The sequence below is a fragment of the Gymnogyps californianus genome, chromosome 5 (assembly GCF_018139145.2).
Source record: "Gymnogyps californianus isolate 813 chromosome 5, ASM1813914v2, whole genome shotgun sequence".
NCBI lineage: Eukaryota > Metazoa > Chordata > Aves > Accipitriformes > Cathartidae > Gymnogyps > Gymnogyps californianus.
This window is the reverse complement of record NC_059475.1, coordinates 55347333-55368981: the sequence shown is the minus strand read 5'-3', so window position 1 is coordinate 55368981 and position 21649 is coordinate 55347333. Positions and strand designations below refer to the sequence as shown.

General features: G+C 43.7%; 1 protein-coding gene across 1 annotated transcript; it reads right to left on the bottom strand.

Moving 5' to 3' along the window:
• Window positions 1-13712: 13712 nt before the first annotated feature.
• On the bottom strand, window positions 13713-21002 carry GLRX5 (glutaredoxin 5). Its single transcript, XM_050897294.1, has 2 exons — window positions 20693-21002; window positions 13713-15117 (listed from the first exon to the last, which is right to left on the bottom strand). Exons 1-2 carry the CDS (start codon window positions 21000-21002, stop codon window positions 14939-14941), a joined length of 489 nt encoding a protein of 162 aa, XP_050753251.1. The 3' UTR covers window positions 13713-14938.
• Window positions 21003-21649: the final 647 nt, after the last annotated feature.

The following is a 21649-nucleotide window of genomic DNA, read 5'->3' as shown; positions in this document are numbered from 1 at the left end:
TTAAACAGCAAGGTTTCAGTACTTATAATCCCTGAAGTCCTCTGAAAGGAGGAGCCTCTATTTCATCCTCAGTGTCAGAATTACTACATAAACCATCATGGCCCTTTGGCTGGATTTGGAAACCCTGGGCATGATTATCAAAGCAACCAAGCACCTAAAGTTCCAGCTGAACTCAGCAGTTCTGGAAAACAAACTCACAATAACTGACCAAACAAAATAATACATCTCCTCTGAGAAAAATTGGCTTTTTCTTTTAACTTTGGCTTCTTCAAGTAGAAAACTATATAGCAATTTCTCCTAGACACAGGATCTGAAGTTTCATTCTCCCACTCCATTTTTTTCGGAGGTAAAAAACAACTTTTCCACCAACTCAAAGACCCTACCTTAAGCCATGGGGAGGGGGGGGGGAGTGGGGAGAGGTGGAGAAAAAAGTCACAAACTACATAGTTACAATTTGCCTTATTCTGGCAGAATGATCAGAAAACATATCTATATTTTTCTGCTAGCTGGAGCCCAGCCAAACATTCACAACTTGGACATCTTAGAAGAGTTCACAAGATGTTATTGATAATTAACACAAAGCTTTTCCCCAAGACTGCGCCTATAATCTCTATTTCCCACTCCATAGTCCTGCTACTGAGGAGGAAAATTTTCTTTGTCTTAATGATGAATAAAATGGTTTTGAGAATTGCTCTAGGCAACCATCACAAACATCTTATTGTGTTATCCAGCCTAAAGTAGTTTTGGGTATGGGAAGAGATGTCAGAGCTGTCTGCTATTCTGCTGGTGTAGAAGTAACAAGATCACTGCGTGTTAGTCTGAGACTCAGACATGGAAACCAGTTCTAAAGAAACATTTAATGATGGCATTGATGTACAAGTGGTTCAGGTTTTTTTTGTAGGGTCTTAGTTCTCTTGAGCTTTGACAGTTATGGATGTTTTCCTAAATGGAAAGGAAGGACCCAAACCTACTGACCCTGAAGTGTTAGCGATTCAACTCTACTGTGGATCTTGCCTCTGGAAAAGCCCACAAGCCTGCATATCATCAAACTGTCACGTCAAGCAGCTGAATTACTGTGTGATGACATGAGCCACAGCATCCCATGGCATTAGAGAGGGGAGACTTTTCTTGTAGAAAAGAGCACTGAAAAAGCTGAGCAGTAGGACCCTCGGGACTGTTGGGGAGCTGAGTGAATCAGCCATGCTGCTCTGCTCCATGCTGCCATGGCTAAACTGATTTCGCATCTAAATTAGCTAATTTAAAAGTGTCCTGGGCACCTCTGCACCATCCTTTCCTCTCTTCTGTGACAGCATAGACAATTTAAAGGAAAAGGTGAAACACAGTCTTTCTAAAATCTACAGTCTAGTTTATCACCCATAAATATAGTGCTTCTCCAGGCATCTTGTGGCTGATGCTGTTTCCTACCAAATACCCAGTGAAACACTAGAAGTGCTGTATACTGGAGCTTACTAATATGAAAATAATTGCACAGAACAGAGCAGAGAGAAAACCAGCAGGGTTATTTCAGAAGCCTTTAAATATTTTTTTTTCTTTAGTTTGTATCATTTAATATTACTATAAATCAGTATTTCCTAATCAGCAGAACACACTGTGATGTTGAGATGGACAGATCTCAAGAGTGAGGCACAGCATCCTATGCCTTCTAATTAGCTTTGCTGGCATAATTGACTCTGGCTGGGCACCAGAGTCAGTACAGTTGTGAGCTGACAACGCTATGAGGAGGCAGGAACAGGTATACAGGAAGATGAGCAACAGCAACATCACACACCTGGAAGAGCGAGGCAAGGAAGGGGAGATCCTAGGAACGAGGGAAAAATACATGGAAGCAGAGATCAGAAGAAATGGAGGAGAAGGACTGACAAGCAAAAACAAAAGATAACAGAGAAGTGGAAACAAGGAGGTAGTAGTTCTGTTGTCGATCTAAAAGAGCAAAGAACCACTGGTTGAAGTTGATGAAAACTGCTAATTTCTACTAACAAAGGGTCTGGGCATGAAATATTTGTTAAAGGTTTTTTTGTTTGTTTGTTTGTTTTTAAACTGTTCCACAGAGTCCTACTGAGATTTTTTTTTCCAGATAACATGGGCAGTTTGTCAGCCTTCGCTGGCAGCATGGAAGCAGGTGGGTACCTTTGAAGCAGCACGTGGGAACAAAGAACACAATGAGGCAAAAATAATCCCAATTTGCGTAAAATTAAGATGAAAGAAACCCACATTGTTAAGGGTAAAGGTATGGATTCTGATGACATTTTCCTCTCAGCTCATCCAGAGTATTCACTATAAACACACAGGGAAGTTGTTAAATGATGTTGACATTGAAATTGTACCTAATTAATTCATGCATGGCACTGGGGGGAGGGGAATTAATACATTCCCTCCTTTTTCTTATTCTGAAGTTAGATTCTTTGCCATGTTCATTTTCCATTTCCCTAGTACCAAATTCCTCCTGTTACATAGCTAATTCATGATATCTTTTTCAAAAAAATAGTACTATATATACTCTAGTAAGTGACACTGACAGTGGTAAAGAGGATTCAGCCAGCCAGCCCCTGGCTTTACCTAATAAGTTAGAGAGTCTTAACATTTTTGTTAATATTTTCTTTCCCCGTGTATGCATCCACCACAAAGCTGCTATCTTGGTGCTACCTGCAGGAAGAGCTCCCCACCACAGCTGCCACTGATGCTCCTCAACTCCTAGTTTCTGCCCTCCTGCAGTTCCCCAGAATAGCCTTTACATCCTCTGTAGGACTTTTAAAATTGAAAAGCAGTGCGTCACCTTTCTCAACAATATTCACCTTTTCAGACTTGTAAGCCTAACAGACACACACAAACCACTTGTGGCTAACCTCTCTCAGAGGCTGGAAACAGATCACTCGTCCTCTTTCTTGGTTTCTTACCTGCCAGGGCAGCTGAAAGCAGGGCTTGGTGTCACGTAGGTGGGATAACACCGTCACAGAGCAGGAACAAATCATGAGACTGATGCAGCATGGAGATGCCAAGGATGGTCAGGGCTTTTTGGACATGCAGTCTGGCACGGTCACATCAGCCAAGAGATATGCAGCAAGCTCCCCTCTCTTTGATTCACTGTATCCTGCATAGGCCAAAAGTCCTTTGAGGTTTATCTAAATTACAGTGATTGCTTCTTCTTTGTCCGTGACAAGACTGGCCCAGTTGGAGTTACAACAGATTAATGATGAGACACGATTTTTCTTTGCAGAAACCTTGCTCTTTAGATCCTATCATGACACCATCTTCCCTTTTTTTTTTGAGGGGGGGGGGGGGGGATGTTCCTACTTTATGTTCTGTTTTCAACCAGTTTATAGAACAGAAATGTATGTCTGGGTAAAGAGAGCGTGTGCTTCCTCAAATTATCTCAGTCCTGTTTTTGACTTTGGGTATAATTGTTACCCTCCACTTCTCCAATGAAATAGCTGTTTTTAATTAGGGAAGGCATACTTTTGCTGCAGATGAGCTATTTCATGCTAAGCTCCTTCAGAACTTTTCAATGTACCATCTGGAGCTGATGATTTGCTGCTTTTTAAATTATCGATTTGTTCCAGCTCTTCTTCTGACACATCTTGATTACCAGAAAAGAGCAAGTCCCAGTAGGTATTGCTCTGATATTCTCTGTGCTGAAGAGTGATGCAAAGAAATAATTTAGATTCTCAGCAATGCCTTTATCTTCTTTAATTTCTGCTTTTAATCTTCAGTGATCCAGTATCTGAACTACTAATTAATTATTCCTACTCTTCTGACTGACAAACCTGAAGCATTCTTGTTTTATACCTTTAGCTGTTTGCAGTCCACCATATTTCCTTTTAATTTCCCTTTCATCTAGACTTTACGCTAATTAATAAACCAATGTATTGGAAAGCTAAGGTTAGATTTTCAAATTTAGAAGGATTCTCATTTGACTCAAAAAACTCTCCAGTCCTGCCATTCAGTTGTACTAGTTTCCTCTTTACTTGCCTAGTATTACTTTTGTTAGCAACATACATGCCCTCCAGACTCTATTATTGTTCTTAAGTGGAATTCATGGCATCCTTAAGGGCTTTTCTTTCTGTACTCTTCCCTCGGGAGCTTTCCTGACTAGCCCTCTCAACGTAACCAAAATCCAGATGTTCTGAAGTTCAAATTTCAGTCGCTTTTCTGTACTTTATTTCCAACTAAGCTACTGGACCATATTACATTAATATGTCTGTTAGCAGCTTCTGATGCAATCTTGTCTTGAATTCCTTCCCGCATATTGCTTAAGATTAAGAACTAAAAATCAGGATTTAGGCACCTAAAAAAGTGGGAATTTTGATCTGAAATTCCATACCTACTTATGGCTCTGGCCCATGCTGAAAAAAAAGACACCTACCTTCTGTTTTACACCTGCCAAAGGCAGAACCTAGACAGTAGTTGGCAAACCTGGAGTGTGTAATCCATATCAGTAACAACCTGGTGGTGGAAGCTGCTTTTCTGCAACAGCGTAATGATTATAGTACTTGCTTCTGGACGTGGAAAGCCTGCACGCGAGGGAGATCAACCCAGCATTGCCCATCTCAAATGAAGCACCCAGCCACAAGGCAGGGCACCAGGCACCAGGAGAGAAGAGAGCACACGCTCTCCCACTTGTCGGGGCAGAGTTCCTGGCTCAGAAAGAACCGCAAAGCTTCTGGGGTGAAAGGAAGCCTGACATTACAGCTTGGTGGTTTGGGGTTTCAGAGGAGAGAGGTCTCCTAAGTTTGAGTCATTGTGCTGATCCTTAGCACTTTATTTTATCCAAGAGTTCAGTGCAAAATGGTCCCTAAAACAAAATATGTAACTTACTGTCTGGTGCCTGCTGAGACTCCCCTTTCATACAGAGGAAGAGCTTATCTTTCCGAAACAGAGATGTGCAGGACCACGTTGATCAACTTAAAGTTGTGGCCTGAGCCCTAAACCATCTCTTGCTCACAGCACTCACTCCTGAGGCCTGGGCTTTAGCAACATCCAGCCCCAGCCCTAAAACTTGACAGTTCTTCAGCAGAGTGAGCTGAACTGTACCTCAAGTTCACATGAAAAGCAAAGGTATTTGAACAGGCTTGCTTCGGGCTACTTTATTTATGTTATCCTCCTTCCTAAATTGTTAGGAGCTTCTTCAGTATTTTCTTCTGGTTTCCTGCTGCTGACACACCTAATTACCACTGTACAACAGAGTTCCTCAACCCCTTCCCTACCCAGCTCCCTTCTCATGCACTGCCAAATGATTACTCATGCAGTAAAAGCCCCCACAAAGTGTCAGCTGAAGTTTAAATCATTTATTGTTTGCAAGTAGTTGGGGGAAAAAAAAAAATTTAAAAAAATCACCCTACCTCTGGCCATTGAATTGCTGTTAATGATTTAGGAAGAGAGGAGATTAAATGCAGCACAACAGACATAATCCTCAAATCCTTATACCACTGGCCTCTCTGGTGGGTCCACACCACGTGTGGGTTGGCCATCCTCCCCGCGGATGGCTCTCTCCTCACCGACCACTTTGCCGCTGCCGGCTACGCTCTCTTCGACCACAGAGCACTGCGTGCAACAAATTCAAAATGGCTTCATAGCAGAACAGTGGCTGCACTTGGCGAGGCCTTGTAAACCATCCAAATACCTGCAGTAGGCTTGCTTTCTGCCTCTGTGCCTGAATGAAGAAAGACCTAATTTTGGTGATACCCACTCAGATAGATAGAAAACAGCTCAGACAGAAGACTTGGGGAATTAGAGCTGCTGATTTATATCACATATAAACCCCGGTCACTGTCTGGTTACGCATGCAGAAACACTCGGAGACATAAGCGCTCCTGCAACTGGGGAAAAGGCCTTTACTGAACTCTTCCACTAAATGTTCTGCAAATATCCAGTCTGGTGACTTCGTGCTGCTACAGCCACTGCCAGGGCATCTGCTGACCTGTTCCAGCTCCTGCCGTTCTTTTCTGGCCAGATTTGAAGCCTCTGAACCCAGCCAGAGGATGCTAATAAAACAGCAAATCAAGAGGAAACGTCACCACAACCATCTGATCTCTTGCTCTGCTGAGACACTCTGGACTGAAAGAAACCCAAATTCCCCCTTGTCACCTCAAATTTTCCCGTCCTGAAACAGCTGCAGACCCACTTGATTGCTGTGGCCCACCAGCACAGGTGGGAGTTGGGTGCCTCATGCCCCGAGACACGGGGTGAGGGTGCCCCGGAGCTGCACACCCCATCGGGTGCCTGCGGCACCTCTGCTCTGCACATCCCGCACCCGCTGTACACCAGAGGCGAAATGGCATTGCACCCCGCGCTCGGCCCCGCTCGAGTCCTCGCCGTGGAGCAACAGAGCCGCCCTTGCACTTACCTCTCCCAGACACGTGTACGCGGGGACAGGCCGCCTCAGGATGGCGGAGAGAAGTTGGCAGGCGGTGGGTCCCCGACGAGCCCCTGCGGGCGGGCGCGCTGCTCCCCACCCCTCGCAGCGACGCAGCGGGCACCCGGCAAACGCTTGGCTTTGGCACGGTGCTTCTCAGGCGGTTGCTCCGATGAGGGCAATGAGCTGTGAAGCTGCTCCCTGCCTCGGCGTTACCATCTCACCAGCCACGCAGTCCAAGGAAAAAACATCGCCTTCAAGCACTAGCGTCATCTCCATCGGGGGCATAGGGTTGTCTGTCTGGGAACGGCATTACATACCAGACCGGGATATGCTCCGGGTTCAACACTGACACCTTCTTCTCCCAAAAGAAAACGAGGACCCCAAAGAATAACATGCAACACAGATGGAAAACAGGGAGGACCGCATTGAAAGATGCTTCTGGGTCAGGGCTGTGCCGCTTCCCCGGTTCAACAGCACCATCTCCTGGGTGGCCTCGGCCATGCCGCCCGGCTGCCGGCAGCTCACAGCCCCCCCCCCGCCCCGAGAGCATCTCCCCAGGGAGACCCTCCGCAACCTTCCTCTGGAGCCACCTAACTTTTTTTATTTATTTATTTGTTTTTATTTGCTTTCCTTTCAGGCAGTATCAGTCTTCTTGCACCTGTTTCCTTTCACATATTATTGCTTGTCTCTCATGGAGCATCACAGACAGATGAGTAAATACATGAAATACTGAAGAATCCTAGATTCTGTATATTTTTAAAATCAGCAGTAGCAGACATTCTTGAATAGCAGCCCTAAAACTGATCTCTTCCGAGCTGGGAAGGTTTGAATATGTACCCAGTCTGCATGGAGCACATCCTCTTTGAAGTAATCAAAAAGCACTGCTTCTCAGAGAATACCTAAATTTTCTTTAAGCAAAAAAACCCCAAACGAAAACAAAACCCCAAACCAAAACTAAAAAAAAAAACCCCAACCTAAATCTACTTGAAGAGCTGTTTAGATTTTAGACAAGAAATGGTGGATAAGGACAGAAACATTAGGTTTCATAGTATTACCATTCAATGGGGAAATCTTGTTTGACAAATAGTATTTCAAAGATACTCATTGTAGGGTGTATTAGAAAGCTCTAAAATGCTTGTTGAGATACCCCTGTAAAAGCGTGTGTTTTTCACTCGCTACATCATAGGTTTAAGACTAAAGGCTCCAAAACTTTATACTCTCTATAGCTGTTATAGTACAAGTAGCAAATAATTTCTCTGTATTTCAGTTTATATTAGTCTGAAAAATGAAGATTTGAGTGCCCTACTTCACTATTTTGAGGCTAAATTGTACCTAAAATCCTTCAGGCTTTGAAGAATGTGCTTATATAACAAGCGAAAAAAGTGTAATTCAATTTTTTTTTTTCTAATTCAACACTTCTCCAAAGCCCCTTTTGACTCAATTCACTGTTAAATGCCAAGTAAAATTTCACAGAAGCTCATCTTTAAAAGATGCTAAGTAAGCCCCCTGTGCAAGCTTTATGTTAGAAGGGACAACATATAACTACAAAAACACAGACACACATGCCAGCATCTCAGTGTATGTGTAGGAGCAGTCTCATGGCTTTTATGTAGAACAGCTACAACAATTTAAAAAAAAAAAAAAAAATCATTATCCCTCTGTTGTTTGTTAGAACTAACTTCTTTAATTGGCAAAGCTGTTTGAAAATTAATATTGAACTTGGCCCTTGGATTCTTCTTAGGTCCTTACAAACCATCACCACCTGCACATATTTAAGGTAAACAAGGTACTTTGGAAATTACAGCATGTATTTCAACAGCTAGAGAAAAGTTTCTAGTGATTCCTTCCATCTTTAAGGAAGTCTAGTTTGTTTATTTACTCTGATTCAAAAGGTCTTAAAACATTAAAATAATTTGAGAATAAAAGTCACCCTTAAAAGGTTTTCTTTCTTCTTGAGAAGAGAGCACAAGCCAGCAGCCTGCTGTCTTGCAAGTGTTTCTGCTGTCTGATTAAGAAGTGATCTTCGAACTGTGAAGATATGTATGCTTGTTGATTATATACAGCACTGTACATTCCTCTCAGCCACACCCTACGACTACCATGAATTTTATATGGTACAAGGGTCTTTCTAACTAAAACCGCCTTTGCTCCTGGCCTACTGCCTTACTTCCAGGGAAACAAGGCATGTGCAAGAAGCTGGATGACAAATTTATAAATCAGAATCTCTTCCCTCACTCCTAAATCAATCAGGATATATAAGATTATAATTCTGCTTTTGATACTTTTAGTACAAGAACACAGAGAAGCTTCTCAAGAAGAACCATTAAAGAAAAAAAAAAAAGCAGCTACACATGACCTGGAAACTACTCTGGTTTTCCCCTATCTGTGAAACAGCACAAATTCTGTGCCAACAATACTGAGGTTCTTGTTTTTGCTTTAGATTAAATCAGTTAAAGCCTGAACATAAAATAGGAGTTTGGGCATATACCTTTAAAAAAAAAAAAAATTGTTGAAAATAAAACCTGAATCCACTTAGCTACTTCAGTAGTATTTTCTGTGTAACTAAAACCTGTTTTCCCTAAGAGATCTGTCAGGATAGGCCTCAACTAGTTAAATCAGTCAGGAGTTTCTATAGCCATGATCAGGCCACGTAAGAGACAGCAGTGCTTTAAGACTGAACTATTCAACGAAACAAGCAGTATCCCAACAAAAAAGTCAAAACCAAATAATGAACAACAGCCTCCTCCAGAGCAGTGTTTTCATCTCAACCCTTTCAGCCAAAAAGCAAGCTCAACCCACCACCCAGCGCAATTAAGAACCCAAAACCTTCCAACTCTCTTTACCTTTCCTCATTGTCTTTCCACTTTTGCTCACAGAGACTCTCTAACAGGTAATGCATATCTTGTAACTAAGGGGCATTTTTTTCTTACACAATCGTGTAGTACGGATGTTGAAAAACCCCGTGTAAGAAGATCTGGTTTCTGCAAAAGGGACATGCAAACCAGATTAGACAGGGATTTATTGCTCAGGCTGCCAGCTCTGCTTTTTAATATTGCCCTTCTCAGATGCAGGAACTGACAGGGCCTTGATGGGATTCTTGGTGCCAGCTCAGGAGAGATTTTCCTTGGTACTATTCTTCAATTTCACATTCCCACACTTGATTGTTTTCTGTGCACTTTGTTAGCATTGACAGACTCCTGGAAAAATACTGCCAAAGATTTCTAGCCCACTTTTTAAAGAGAATCACAGAACTCAGTCAGAACATGAAAATAAGCCTCCATGTCATCAGACCCAAATAAAGGCACTTCAAATATTTCAGGGCATTTACACTGTTTAAACTTCTTTTTTCAAAGTAGACAAGCAATGGAGAATATGGATGTATGGGGTTTGTGTGGCAAGGTTTTGGTAGCGGGGGGGGCTATAGGGGTGGCTTCTGTGAGAAGCTGCTAGAAGCTTCCCCTATGTCCGATAAAGTTAATGCTAGCAAGTTCCAAGACGGACCCGCCGCTGGCCAAGGCCGAGCCCATCAGCAACAGTGGTAGCGCCTCTGGGATAACATATTTAAGAAAAGCAAAAGAAGTTACAGGGGAGTGGCAGTTGCAGCCAGAGAGAGCGGAGTGAGAAGATGTGAGAGAAACAACTCTGCAGACACCAAGGTCAGTGGAGAAGGGGGGGGAGGAGGTGCTCCAGGCGCCAGAGCAGAGAGATTCCCCTGCAGCCTGTGGTGAAGACCATGGTGAGGCAGGCTGTCCCCCTGCAGCCCATGGAGGTCCATGGTGGAGCAGATATCCACCTGCAGCCCGTGGAGGACCCCACGCCGGAGCAGGCGGATGCCCAAAGGAGGCTGTGACCCCGTGGGAAGCCCACGCTGGAGCAGGCTCCTGGCAGGACCTGTGGACCCGTGGCCCTGTGGAGGGAGGAGCCCACACTGGAGCAGGTTTGCTGGCAGGACTTGTGACCCCACAGGGGACCCACGCCAGAGCAGTCTGTTCCTGAAGGACTGCACCCCATGGAAGGGACCCATGCTGGAGCAGTTTGTGAAGAACTGTAGCCCATGGGAAGGACTCACGTTGGAGAAGTTCGTGAAGGACTGTCTCCCGTGGAGGGACCCCACGCTGGAGCAGGGGAAGAGTGTGAGGAGTCCTCCCCCTGAGGAGGAAGGAGCGGCAGAAACAACGTGTGATGAACTGACCCAAACCCCCATTCCCCGTCCCCCTGCGCCGCTCGGGGTGGGAGGAGGTAGAGAAAATAAGGAGTAAAGTTAAGCCCGGGAAGAAGGGAGGGGTGGGGGGAAGGTGTTTTAAGATTTGGTTTTATTTCTCATTATCCTGCTCTAATTTGACTAGCAATAAATTAAACTAATTTTTCCCCAAGTCGAGTCTGTTTTGCCCGTGACGGTAATTGGTGAGTGATCTCCCTGTCCTTATCTCGACCCACGAGCCTTTCATTTTATTTTCTCCCCCTGTCCAGTTGAGGAGGGGGAGTGATAGAGCGGCTTTGGTGGGCACCTGGCATTTAGCCAGGGTCAACCCACTACAATGGACCACATCCAAACATTTGCTAGCAACATTAAGGCAAGGAAAAGGTCATTAGGGCTGAGAAACACACTTACCACGTAACCCACTAGTATGTCCTGAGCTGTTAACAGCTCATTTTCTCAGGGAAACAACTTCTGGTTTAACTGAGTTGAGTTCTCCCAAATCAAAACTAGCAGCACAGTAACAAGTGTTTGTAACCTGCTTCCTTCTGCTCCCCACCAGGACCAGTTCAAGAAGAGCAAAGAAACCCTACCTCCTCTTTGGTGAAGGTTTAGGACAGCAGATTGGTTCTGGACAATGAACAATCTCATTTGCTTAAATCAAACCACTTTGCTTTATATGTGAGAGGCGGGAAGTGTAAGATGCAAAGGATTAGCTTATGATCTGGTGAATATGTTGGTCTGCTCAGCTCAGCCTTTTACCACAGCAGCAGCACCAAGGGCATCCTCAGAATAAAATGTAAATAATTATGATAATGGTTTCCAGTTTGGCAAGCATTCGTACTACAATCCTATAACAGAGTAACAATCATAGATAATAGTTTACATGCGTTCATCTCATTGTAAGCCCTCAGCAGTGAAATACAGCTAAAATGAGTCCAGAAGCATCTCACCAGAGGAGCAGCCAGCCAGAACGCCTGCCCAGTACAACACACTAAGACACAAATAGCAGGAATGGGACCATGCGGTATTTTGGAGCTGGCAGCTCCATATACAACCAACCTTGATCTGTAGAAGCCCTGCAGGTGGCAATGCTCATGCACAGCCCTGATGCCTGCCTTATGCTTACCTCAGCAGACCAAACTCAAGACCAGGCAGCTTTGCTTCTTTCTTCACCAAAGATGGCAAGGGCAGCCCTCCTTTGCTTTTGGCTGTCCTTCTCAGCAACTTCAGCCAGCTTTCTGAAGCCACGTTCCTGAGCACTATTACCTCTTCGGTCTCCATTTTATTGCAGAGTAATCGCAGAAGAACAAGCAGCAATGCCAGTGTTTTTTCTCCATCATTCCCCTCACCTCCTGTGACAAGCCGCTCCTCCTGGGGGGAAAAAAGTCACCCTTTCCTCTGCAGAACCCTTTGCATCCTTCCGACCAGGGACTCCTCATGGATTTCCAGCTAGCACCAGCCCCCCAGTATTAGCTCAGCACATCCACTGATTGTCACCCCAGACTCCAATGCTATCAGTTGCCTTCTCTCATGGCCAAAGAGCACGAGAAAAGCAGGTGCAAATCTCTCATCGATGAGAGGCATGATTTTTTCTCAAAAAAATCAGCTCATTTGCAGTGGCATCCTTTTTGGATTGGAAGCACGTGCTCCCTTGTGCCTCTAGTTTGAGGGACTGCAAAAGTTGATGAGCAGAGCGCAGAATAGTGCCCATCTTCTAAGATGATCAACATGAGAACTAGTTTCTTGGGGAAAATACTCTCAGTCAACTCCCAAAATAAGCCTCTTTGTGAGCATCTGAAGTTTTATAGTTTAAGTAGATGGTGATCTTTTTATTGCAGTTGGATTAACATGAGCATGTATATAGACATAATATGTAAAACAACTGCTCACGCACACATAGCCTGGAAAGATATGGCTTGTACGGGAACGCAGGCAGAAGTCGCATTTTATATTCCCACTCTTGTGGCTTTGTCACACACAACTTTATGGTCACTGTTGCTTTTACTTGCTCAATCACAACACATTCCAATCAGGCAAAGGATTGATATAAACACTACTATATATGTTATGCAAAATTTTAACCAAATAATTAAAAACTAAAAAGTCTAAGGGGAAGTAAGTAGAGAAAGTAGAAAAACTTCCATAGTTTCAGTAAAAGCAGGAACTCATGCTGGGAGAAAAAATTTGCTGCTTAGAGGAGAAAGACGACCTGACAATGTTAAAGTTACCTTTATGTTAAGCTACTTAGCAGATAGTACTGAAAAATATTCAACTTTCGCAGAAGAATAAAGAATAGAGCTCTGTGAAACAGCAGATTTGGGGTTTTGGGTTTTTAATAGATTTATTTAGTAGCCAGACTAAGAGTTAACCATTGAAGCAGAAAATTAAATTATTTTCTTCATTACCTTATTCTTTGTTTACTGTGTACATCCATTTCAATAGGTCTTTTGACATGAATAACCAAAGACTTTCGAAATTCACTTATTTTTCTAAACTTTGTTTTACATTCAGAATGGCAAAAACTATTTGTGAAAGATTAGCCATAAGAAAGCTTATTTAATTTGAATTCAAAGAGAGGTAATGCTGAAATGCTCAGAACTAACCTTCACCTATACCTAAAGCTTTGCATTTCATGAATGTGAAGTGGTATATGAACAAAAAAATCTTGCTCTCATATCTCCATGCCTAACAGCCACAAGTGACTGCCTCCAAGTGTAACTGATTCATACTCAGTGGTCATTCAGTCACCTCTACCAGTACTGGGCAGCTGTCATGAACAAGTGAATACATAGAGAACATACACATTGTATTTAATCCTGGTGATACTGATTGCATTAAAACTATACAGTAAGCTTACTGTAACTACTTTGGCAAATTCTGTGAAGAACGTACCAGTATAGTTTCTCCATTGAAAAGCTTGCTCAAGTGGACAGGAGATTTAGAACTGGAACTTGCATCAAATCTCTCTTGTCTACAAGTTCCAGTCCTGACTTCCTCTTCCACTGACCAGTCATAATTTTTCCTTTCTCTAAAACACATTTTCTATCCTATGCAGTGGAAAACGTTTTAGGTTTCAAATCAAAAGTAGCATCAGTTTCCTTAGTCATTTAAAATAAAGAGGAACTATTGTAGACAATCAACATAAAATACAGTTTATTTCCAATCATTTGCCTAATTCACATGCAAACTGTTTTTTATTAATAAAAGTAAACTGCATTTAGAAAACCTTAGCAGTATTGTTGTACAGCTGAAGTTACACTGGTTAATATAATTTGTTTTCACTTAGGGAAACGTGGTTAGATAGGTATTGAAGACCTCAGAGACTTTCCACAAAGAAATATTTATCTATTCAGTAGCCTCTCTGCTACACTCATCTTATCTACATGAAACATTTCATCTGTTAATCTCATATTTGATGACCATATTCGACGACCATATTCTTCAGAGCACAGCAGTCAGGAGAAAATACTTGGAAATACAACAAATACAAAAAGATAACTTAGTAACTAGCAAATAATACAAGATTACAGTAGTAAGAGAAGTATTCTCCCGTACTATGTCAAGCTAGAATACTGAAGCCTTAAACAATTCCCACATTTTAGCACTGACACAGAACTGCAATACACAAAGTACATAAGCAGGGGGAAAAGCTGCTTTGCAAGAGGTAGAAAAGGTTTTATAAAATCTTTAGGCACAATTCTTAGCAATCTGTTAAAAGCCATCAGAAAGTTACAAAGTAATAACGACCACTATACATGTACTTGTACAAGTCTGTTTATTTTTACCCTTTGGAATAAAAGTATATTTCATGCACTCTCATATAATCTTTTTCTCCTATATTGTTTGAAGACTATTTTTCTCCTATATCATATGTGATTACAGAAGTTTTACAGGCTCTCAGGAAGTCTTATCACCAGAGTTATACAGCAAAACTGATGCACTATTACTTAATGCTTTTTCAAGAGGAGAAAGGGAATGCAAATGCTGTTTGTGTAGGTTCACGTATCAAAGAACAGAGAAACAGACACTCAAAATTCATAAAAATATTGTTAGTTCTTTTGGTTTACTCCCACCTCAATCAAGAAGAGAATGCTTTTAGAAGTGAACTTTTTCTTTTTTTAAACACAAATTTCCACAAATGTATGCTTTACAGTGCAGTGGTTATACTCAAATTTTCACAATATCCATAAATCAAAATACCAAAATCACTACATTTACCATGAGCTAACAGACATTCACAGATACATCTTAGTGTCAGTTCAAAAAGATGCCTTCTTTGAGCTAAAGTATGTAAGGCTTTACTGGTAACAAGTTCTTATCGAAGATCTGCTTTATTCCTGTCACAGCATCTTTTTTTGCTCATTTTACTTTTTGTCTTGGTCTTTCTCTGCATCCAGAAGCGCTGAACGGATTCCTAGCTTCTTCAGCTCTTCTACGAGATCTCCATTCTGATGCATCTGGAGGAGTATATCACAGCCACCAACAAATTCACCATTGAGGTATACTTGTGGGATGGTAGGCCAGTTGGAGTAGTTTTTTATTCCTGCATAAGAAAAAAAAAATAAAACTATTAAAGGTTTTCCCCCTCCTCCAAATAGAATGGTATTTTAAACAGAATACATTGCTTCCACCTGACAGTACTACTGGTATTTTCCATTTCTTTCCCATTGAGGCAAAAATTTCTCTACATAACAGGAGCACTATCAGAAAAACTAGTTAAAGTTAGGTTTGGTTCTCACTCCAACTCAAATATGTGGGTTGAAAGATATGGAGTCAGCTCCTACACTGACTTCAAACAGGAGCTGGGAAAATGTAGCATCTCTTTCCCCCCCAGGAAACAAGCAAATATGATTTTCCAATCAATTAAAGAAATAAGAAATATTGAAAAATATTGAGAACTGTTTACATTCGGTTATCCTTTATATTTCCCAAAGGGATGTTAAAATATTTTATGTTCTTACTGAATTCATACAGTTATACTTACTACTGCAATTTCAACTGCAAGATACATTCGCCCCTCTAGAAGCCTTATGAATTTCAAATTGCTTTATCTTTCATTGCCAGACCTTACAGCCCATGGGAGGGGCACAAAGGCTGAAGTCTCTTTAAAAGTACTCATTGAACAAAAAGCTTGAGTCACAATTATGAAGTACAGAATTAAAGTTTAAAACTATACTTCATAGAAGACAAATGTAAGACCATCCAAAAATATTAACTGATCAGCTGGTATAAATTGAATCCCAACTTGCACTTAAAGACATCCCACAAAAAATTATACAGAAGTATCTTTATATCTAATTTGCCACTTCTTAAATGACCCTTCACACAAAGCCATTATTTCTGTAGCAGAGGAAATATTTAAATTCTACATCTGCATGCTCCTATACCAAGTCCACCAGCACTTGCTTAGATACCAAGTTTTGAATTCAACATTTTTATACATTTGCAATATGCAATGCCTGAATTTTTCTACCAAAGGCACAAAAGCCCATATAGCAAATTTAAGCCTACAGACAATAGAGGTGCCTTTTCAGATCATCAGAGCCCATTCACCTTGTAAGTCAACCCTCTAAAGAGGCACGTGTATGCTTTAGCATACGCTGTCAAAGTACTAACAGCAAATATTAGACCTGTATAGCAGAAAACACAAGGAAATTTGCTTTCCCCTTAGAAAACATTTTAACCTCTATAAAGACTGTAAAGGTAAAACTCAAAATATTTGAGGTAAAAAAATAACCATACAAGCAAATTATGCTTACTTTATTGGAACTTAAAACTTTTTCTTTTTTAATAAATATGCATAAGTATACAATGGGATTATGATTTTAATGCATAAAAGATGAAATAGAGCTAATAATTCCCCTTAGTCAAATACCAGTGTGTTTGAAAAAAATCCACTAAAATAATGGTAATCTAGAAAAAAAAATTGTTGTGACATCAGCTAGATTTTATTTTGACTTCCAATTTTGTCCATGGACAACCAGTGCTTCAAAAGTCCAAAACAGCAAATTTAGCATATAAATCAAGGCCAAAGGGAACCCATAACCATCTAACCTAATCTCCAGCACAACCACCTGTAACTTCTTCCTTAGTATTTCATTATAACCTCTCTCAGTTGTTTAGATACAGTTTGCAGAAATTATAAGCTTTGATGTCAACTTGTGTTTCACAGTACTTTTCTTAAACGCTCCTTGGCCTTTGAGCACTCAGAACAGCTCAAACTGTCCTAAAAATCTTTTAACTCATAATAGTTGCAATGAAAAACTGAGTCCCAATGCTAAGGCACGCTTAAGGATAACCCTACTCAAAGGAGCCACTGCAGATACGAAATAGGGTTTGTTATTGTTAAGATATTGTAATGCTAAACATGAATTGAGAACGAAGGGCTCTGCATAATAAACCTACTGCTAATAAGCATTCCAGGGTAATATTTACACCAATTATTCTTTCACAGAAATATTTTCTTCAAGGACCCAACTGCACATACATACAAGCGCTGATAGTACTTTCAAGGATCTATCCAGCTTCAGATAAAAATATGAATGCAATCGAGCTTAGTTGCTCTCTATGCTGCATTTCATGTATTGGACAAGCTGCTTTAAATGCCTTCGTGCCAGGGCTCAACTAGATTACAAACTGAAGACCTCCTGAACTGGCTAACCAACTCCTAGCTTAGTAGAGCAGTTACTGATACTATTTCAGCAGTGTTAAAGCAAGTTAGCCTGGTCTACGCTTGCTGCACTGGGGACATGCTTTTGTGATGGACCCTTCGGCAGCACACACACCCCAAGGGATTTCCTTCCTGCTCCCTGCAGGTTAACACTTCCTGCTGCGCTTCAGAAGCTGCAGCTTCTGCTTTGAAGCACTGTTTGCTTTGTAAAACCACACTCCACAGATCAGGTTTACAGTCTGACAGCTGACCTAGCACACTTTAAGGTGACTGTGAAACCAGAATCGGTGCAAACTGCTACTGAAAGGGGTACGTAGCACACTCCCACCCCATTTCCCCAACTCCAGTTACCAGTTCTCAGCCTCTCTCTTGCCAGCATTAGCACTAATGAATGATGGGCCACATCAAAGAACTGACTCAAACAACCACTCTCACTCTTACCACACTTTCTCCAGAAAAGCAACACGTTTTCATGGAGATCATTAGTACTACTGCAAGCATGATTGAGGGAAGGCTAGCCCAAGGGTGGGAGGAAGGATCAAGACCACCCTTTTGGCAGCATCCCATGCTTAGGTAACCTAAAGCAACAATGAAAACAATCCGAGGGTGAGCTACTGTAACAATTCCAACCAGTTTAAACCACCACTTTTCCAGTATGTAATTCCAAGCTTCTCTGCCACCTTAGTGACCTGAACCAGCCTAATGCTGTCCATCAGCTGAGAGCAGGATCACTTCTGGAAGAGCCAACTTAGAGAAACTTGAATTGCCATGGAGTCCAAGAAAGTGCCAAGGTCTCTTAAACCAGCTTTCGTAAGGAAGGACATGTGTCAGGGAAGCGTATCCTCAGCTCAAGTTCAGATAAATCACATGAAGTACCAATAACTATTTAGTTTCACAGATCTGAGTGTGCTTTTAGGTGCAGAGGCAAGTAGGGGAGTTGTTCTGGTTTTACAGCTTGCCATATTTTAGCACAGGGCAAGTTTCAGCAATCAAACTATAACAACCTGAAAATAAGGTGTTTCAATAGATACAGGAAAGAAACCAACCAGCACTTCAAACATGCCTGAATCACCATCTCTCCAACAACTTGCTCTTACTGCCAATGTATAAGCATACATATATGCAAACATTTAAGTTACGTTCAGGTGAATACAAAGCTGGTGACCAGGTCACATACAGTAATCTCCTTGCAGATCAATCTTTAGTTGATGTATTTGATATTTTCACAGCTAAAGGTTCAGCATCCCCTCATTAACCCCACATGCATGCAGTGCAGATTATGTTCACAGAGAGGGCTTAGGAAAGTGTCACATGTTGCATATTAACTTTTCAGCACCCGAGCCCAGCTCCAGGAGGAGACTAAGCAGGCCTTCAGGCAGTCACTGCTGAATCACATGTGGCAACTCACAGAGCTGCAGCTTCCAGCAGCCCTGCCCTCTCCTCTGTCAGAGACTGCCATCCACAGAAGCAGGCACATACTGGCTTTTTAGGGTGCAGTAGGTAATACAGTTGAAGCAATATGACAGCCTGCTGGCCTTGCAAACAGCAGTGTTGTTCCCCAACTCTTCACTTCAAGGCTCCATCCCTGGTGCTGGCTCTGGCACTCACCTCACAGTACAACAAGCTAGTTCAACTCACACGCCCAGCGATCCAGTTAATAAATCGAGCTGGCTCTCCGTGCAGTCGGACAAGTGCTAAAGCTGGTGCATGGAAGGGAACAGAACAACTTCTTTAAGCACCTGAGAACCAGTAGGATACTGTGCAAGTGTATGCTCTGTTACCGTATTCAGCGCAGCCTAGCCAAACAGTCCGGATCAAACCATTAATTTCAATTTAAAGCTCAGGTAGCCAGGAGGGCAATAACCTCTTGGATCACGAAGCACAAGCCAGAGTTCATGTGGAGGAAACATTTGCTGTGCTCAGAAGGGAGATGTTCCTGTTACATAGGAAGAAAATACTATATATTGACATGGTCAAGTCCCCAGAGATTATAACCAACAAACACATTGCCTGTTCACAGGCTCACAAAAGCCCTCTCAACGAAAAGTGAAATGCTGATGGTTTGATTTCAAGGCTTTGTTTCCTCCTTTTTAGTTTATGAGTTTGTTCTAGTAAACCATAAGTTTAATAAATTGATATGTATAAACTACCATGACTTGCTCACCTGCCAAAGGCAGAAGATTTACTTGAACAAAACCAACATTCATTAACAAAAAATGTCATCACACCCAAATTCCAGTATTTAAGTTTTTATACCGTACCCACTATTATACCTGTGAACTGAAAAGCAAGCAAGGATTGGGAAAATCAGCCTTTCGGCTACAAGCTAATGAAAAACTGAATTAGTCAGATGATACCAAAAACACAGGAGAAGGAAGTCATCTGATACATGCCAGCATGTGGATTTAAAGCACATTTTAGTGTATTCTGGACAAGAACTGTTTATGCCATGCACCTGCAAGACTAATTACTACGTGTTTTTATCTTTTTTGCTGTTTTAAAACTTTCTCAAATAACCACATAAAACCTCAACAGTCAGCTATGCACATTGAAGAGGGAAAGAAGGAAGAAAAGCATTACAAGAACAGAGCACCAGCCTTCTACAATTAGCAAAAAACCTTATATAGAATAGCTCCTACCACTCCAGCAGTAATGGTGAAACTATTACTAAATATTTTTTGTGCAAATGATTAGCATAATTTTGTAGTTTATCAAAAGAACCCTGGCAGGCAGTGCCAGCAGGGAATACTGGTACAAGCCCACGCCATTAATGAAGTTTCACCACACTGTTCACAACGAACAAAGAAATCTGACTAGATAATGAAGTATTTTAGGGGTCTTTTTATGGAGCTTTGTATCTCTTAACTAGGCAAGGGAGCGTGGCATGAAAAGCCTGATCTCCAAGCGTTACCCCGTAAGCATAACTGCATTCTGCAGATAACTAAGACACTGTCATACATAACACAGTATGAGTTACAGAAACCAAATGGGGACGTCCAGGCAAAGCAACCTCAACAGCACATCTCTGTGATACGCTTCAAATTCCACAAACCCCCAGCCCCCGGGACGTAGCCCTGCTTATAAAACAACAAAACCCCCAAGAAAGTGAGCAAAAGCAAGTCACATCTGTGAAAAGCAAGCAGAGGCTGCCACACGGAGCTCGGCGGGGTGCTCCAACAACCCACCGGCGGGCAGAGGCGTTCAGGCAACCCCGACCCCCCAGCAGGGTTACACACGCCGGAGCCTCCCGGGGCCCCTGCGACAGGGAAAGCGGTGCTTCGGGGTTCTGGCTCTGCCCCGTAACAGCGGCGTTGCACAAAAGGAAGCCCGGGACCGGCTCGGGCTGTGTGCAAGCCCCGGCAGCGGGGGAGGCGGCGCCCAAAGGTGACCCCCGGCAGCCGCCGCGCCCGGCCCCGGCCCCGGCCGCCTGCCCCGGCCCGCCGCTGACCTTGGCGGAGGTCGGGGTCCTGTAGAACGTCGTGGGCGCGGTAGTCCTCCACGCCGTGCAGGCGCAGGATCTGCACGACGGCGTTGCTGAAGCCGCAGAGCGGCTGCGCCGGGCTGCCCTTCATGAACACCACCACCGGGTGCGCCCGCACCAGCCGCTCCACCGCCTCCCGCGACCCCGATCCGCCGCCACCCTCGGCCCCGCCGCCCTCGGCGCCCCCGGCAGCCGCCTGGCTCAGCGGCCGCCCGGCCCGGCCCCGCGCGGCGGCGGCGGCACCCAACCGCCAGGCCGCGCGCACCAGCCCGCTCATGCTGCCCCGACCGCCCACCCGCGCTCACTGCCGGCCCCCGCCGCGCTGCGCCAGCCCCGAACCAGCGCCGACCGCCTATTGGCGGAGAGCGGGCAAGGTCACGGGGGAAGCTTCTCCTTCACACAGGCCTAGTCACCCGCTAATCAGCGCCGACAGCCAGTAGCATGACGAGGCAGCGAGCCTTATCCCACCCAGCAACCCTGAGGCTACCTTGCTTTTCTATTTGTGGAGGGAACTGCGCCGCTGCAGTTGCATTGGGAGGAGTGCCTGTCAATCTAATGTGATTTGGTTAATCCCGCCCGCTCCGCGGACGCGATTGGTCAGGCTGCCTCAGTGCGGTGTTTTGCTCGGGAAGCCCCGGAGGTGCGTGATTACCGTGTAGCTCCTTCCGCTTCCGGGTGACGGCCGCCCTCGTGCCGGCGGGGCCCGGCGCGCCTCAGCCGCCTTCTGCCTGGCCGGCGGCGGGGGGATGGATGCGGTGCTCTTCCCCGCTCCGCCCCGACCCCCCTGTACCCACCGCCGGCTCCGCGGGGCGGCCGGGGCGCAGGCCGAGCGACGCGGCGGGGAAGGGAGGGCAGCACGGCAGGGAGGCCCGCTCCCTTCGGGCCTGGCGTGCGAGCAGGGCCTGGGGGCTTCGCGGAGCCGTG

What these genes read in the sequence shown, in the direction of transcription:
- GLRX5 (XM_050897294.1), bottom strand. Translation starts at nt 21,002, where the DNA reads ATGAGCGGGCTGGTGCGCGCGGCCTGGCGGTTGGGTGCCGCCGCCGCC. An exon ending in GGACCCCGACCTCCGCCAAG is followed by an intron (nt 15,118 to 20,692) that starts GTCAGCGGCGGG and finishes TTTCTTATGCAG; the next exon opens with GAATAAAAAACTACTCCAAC.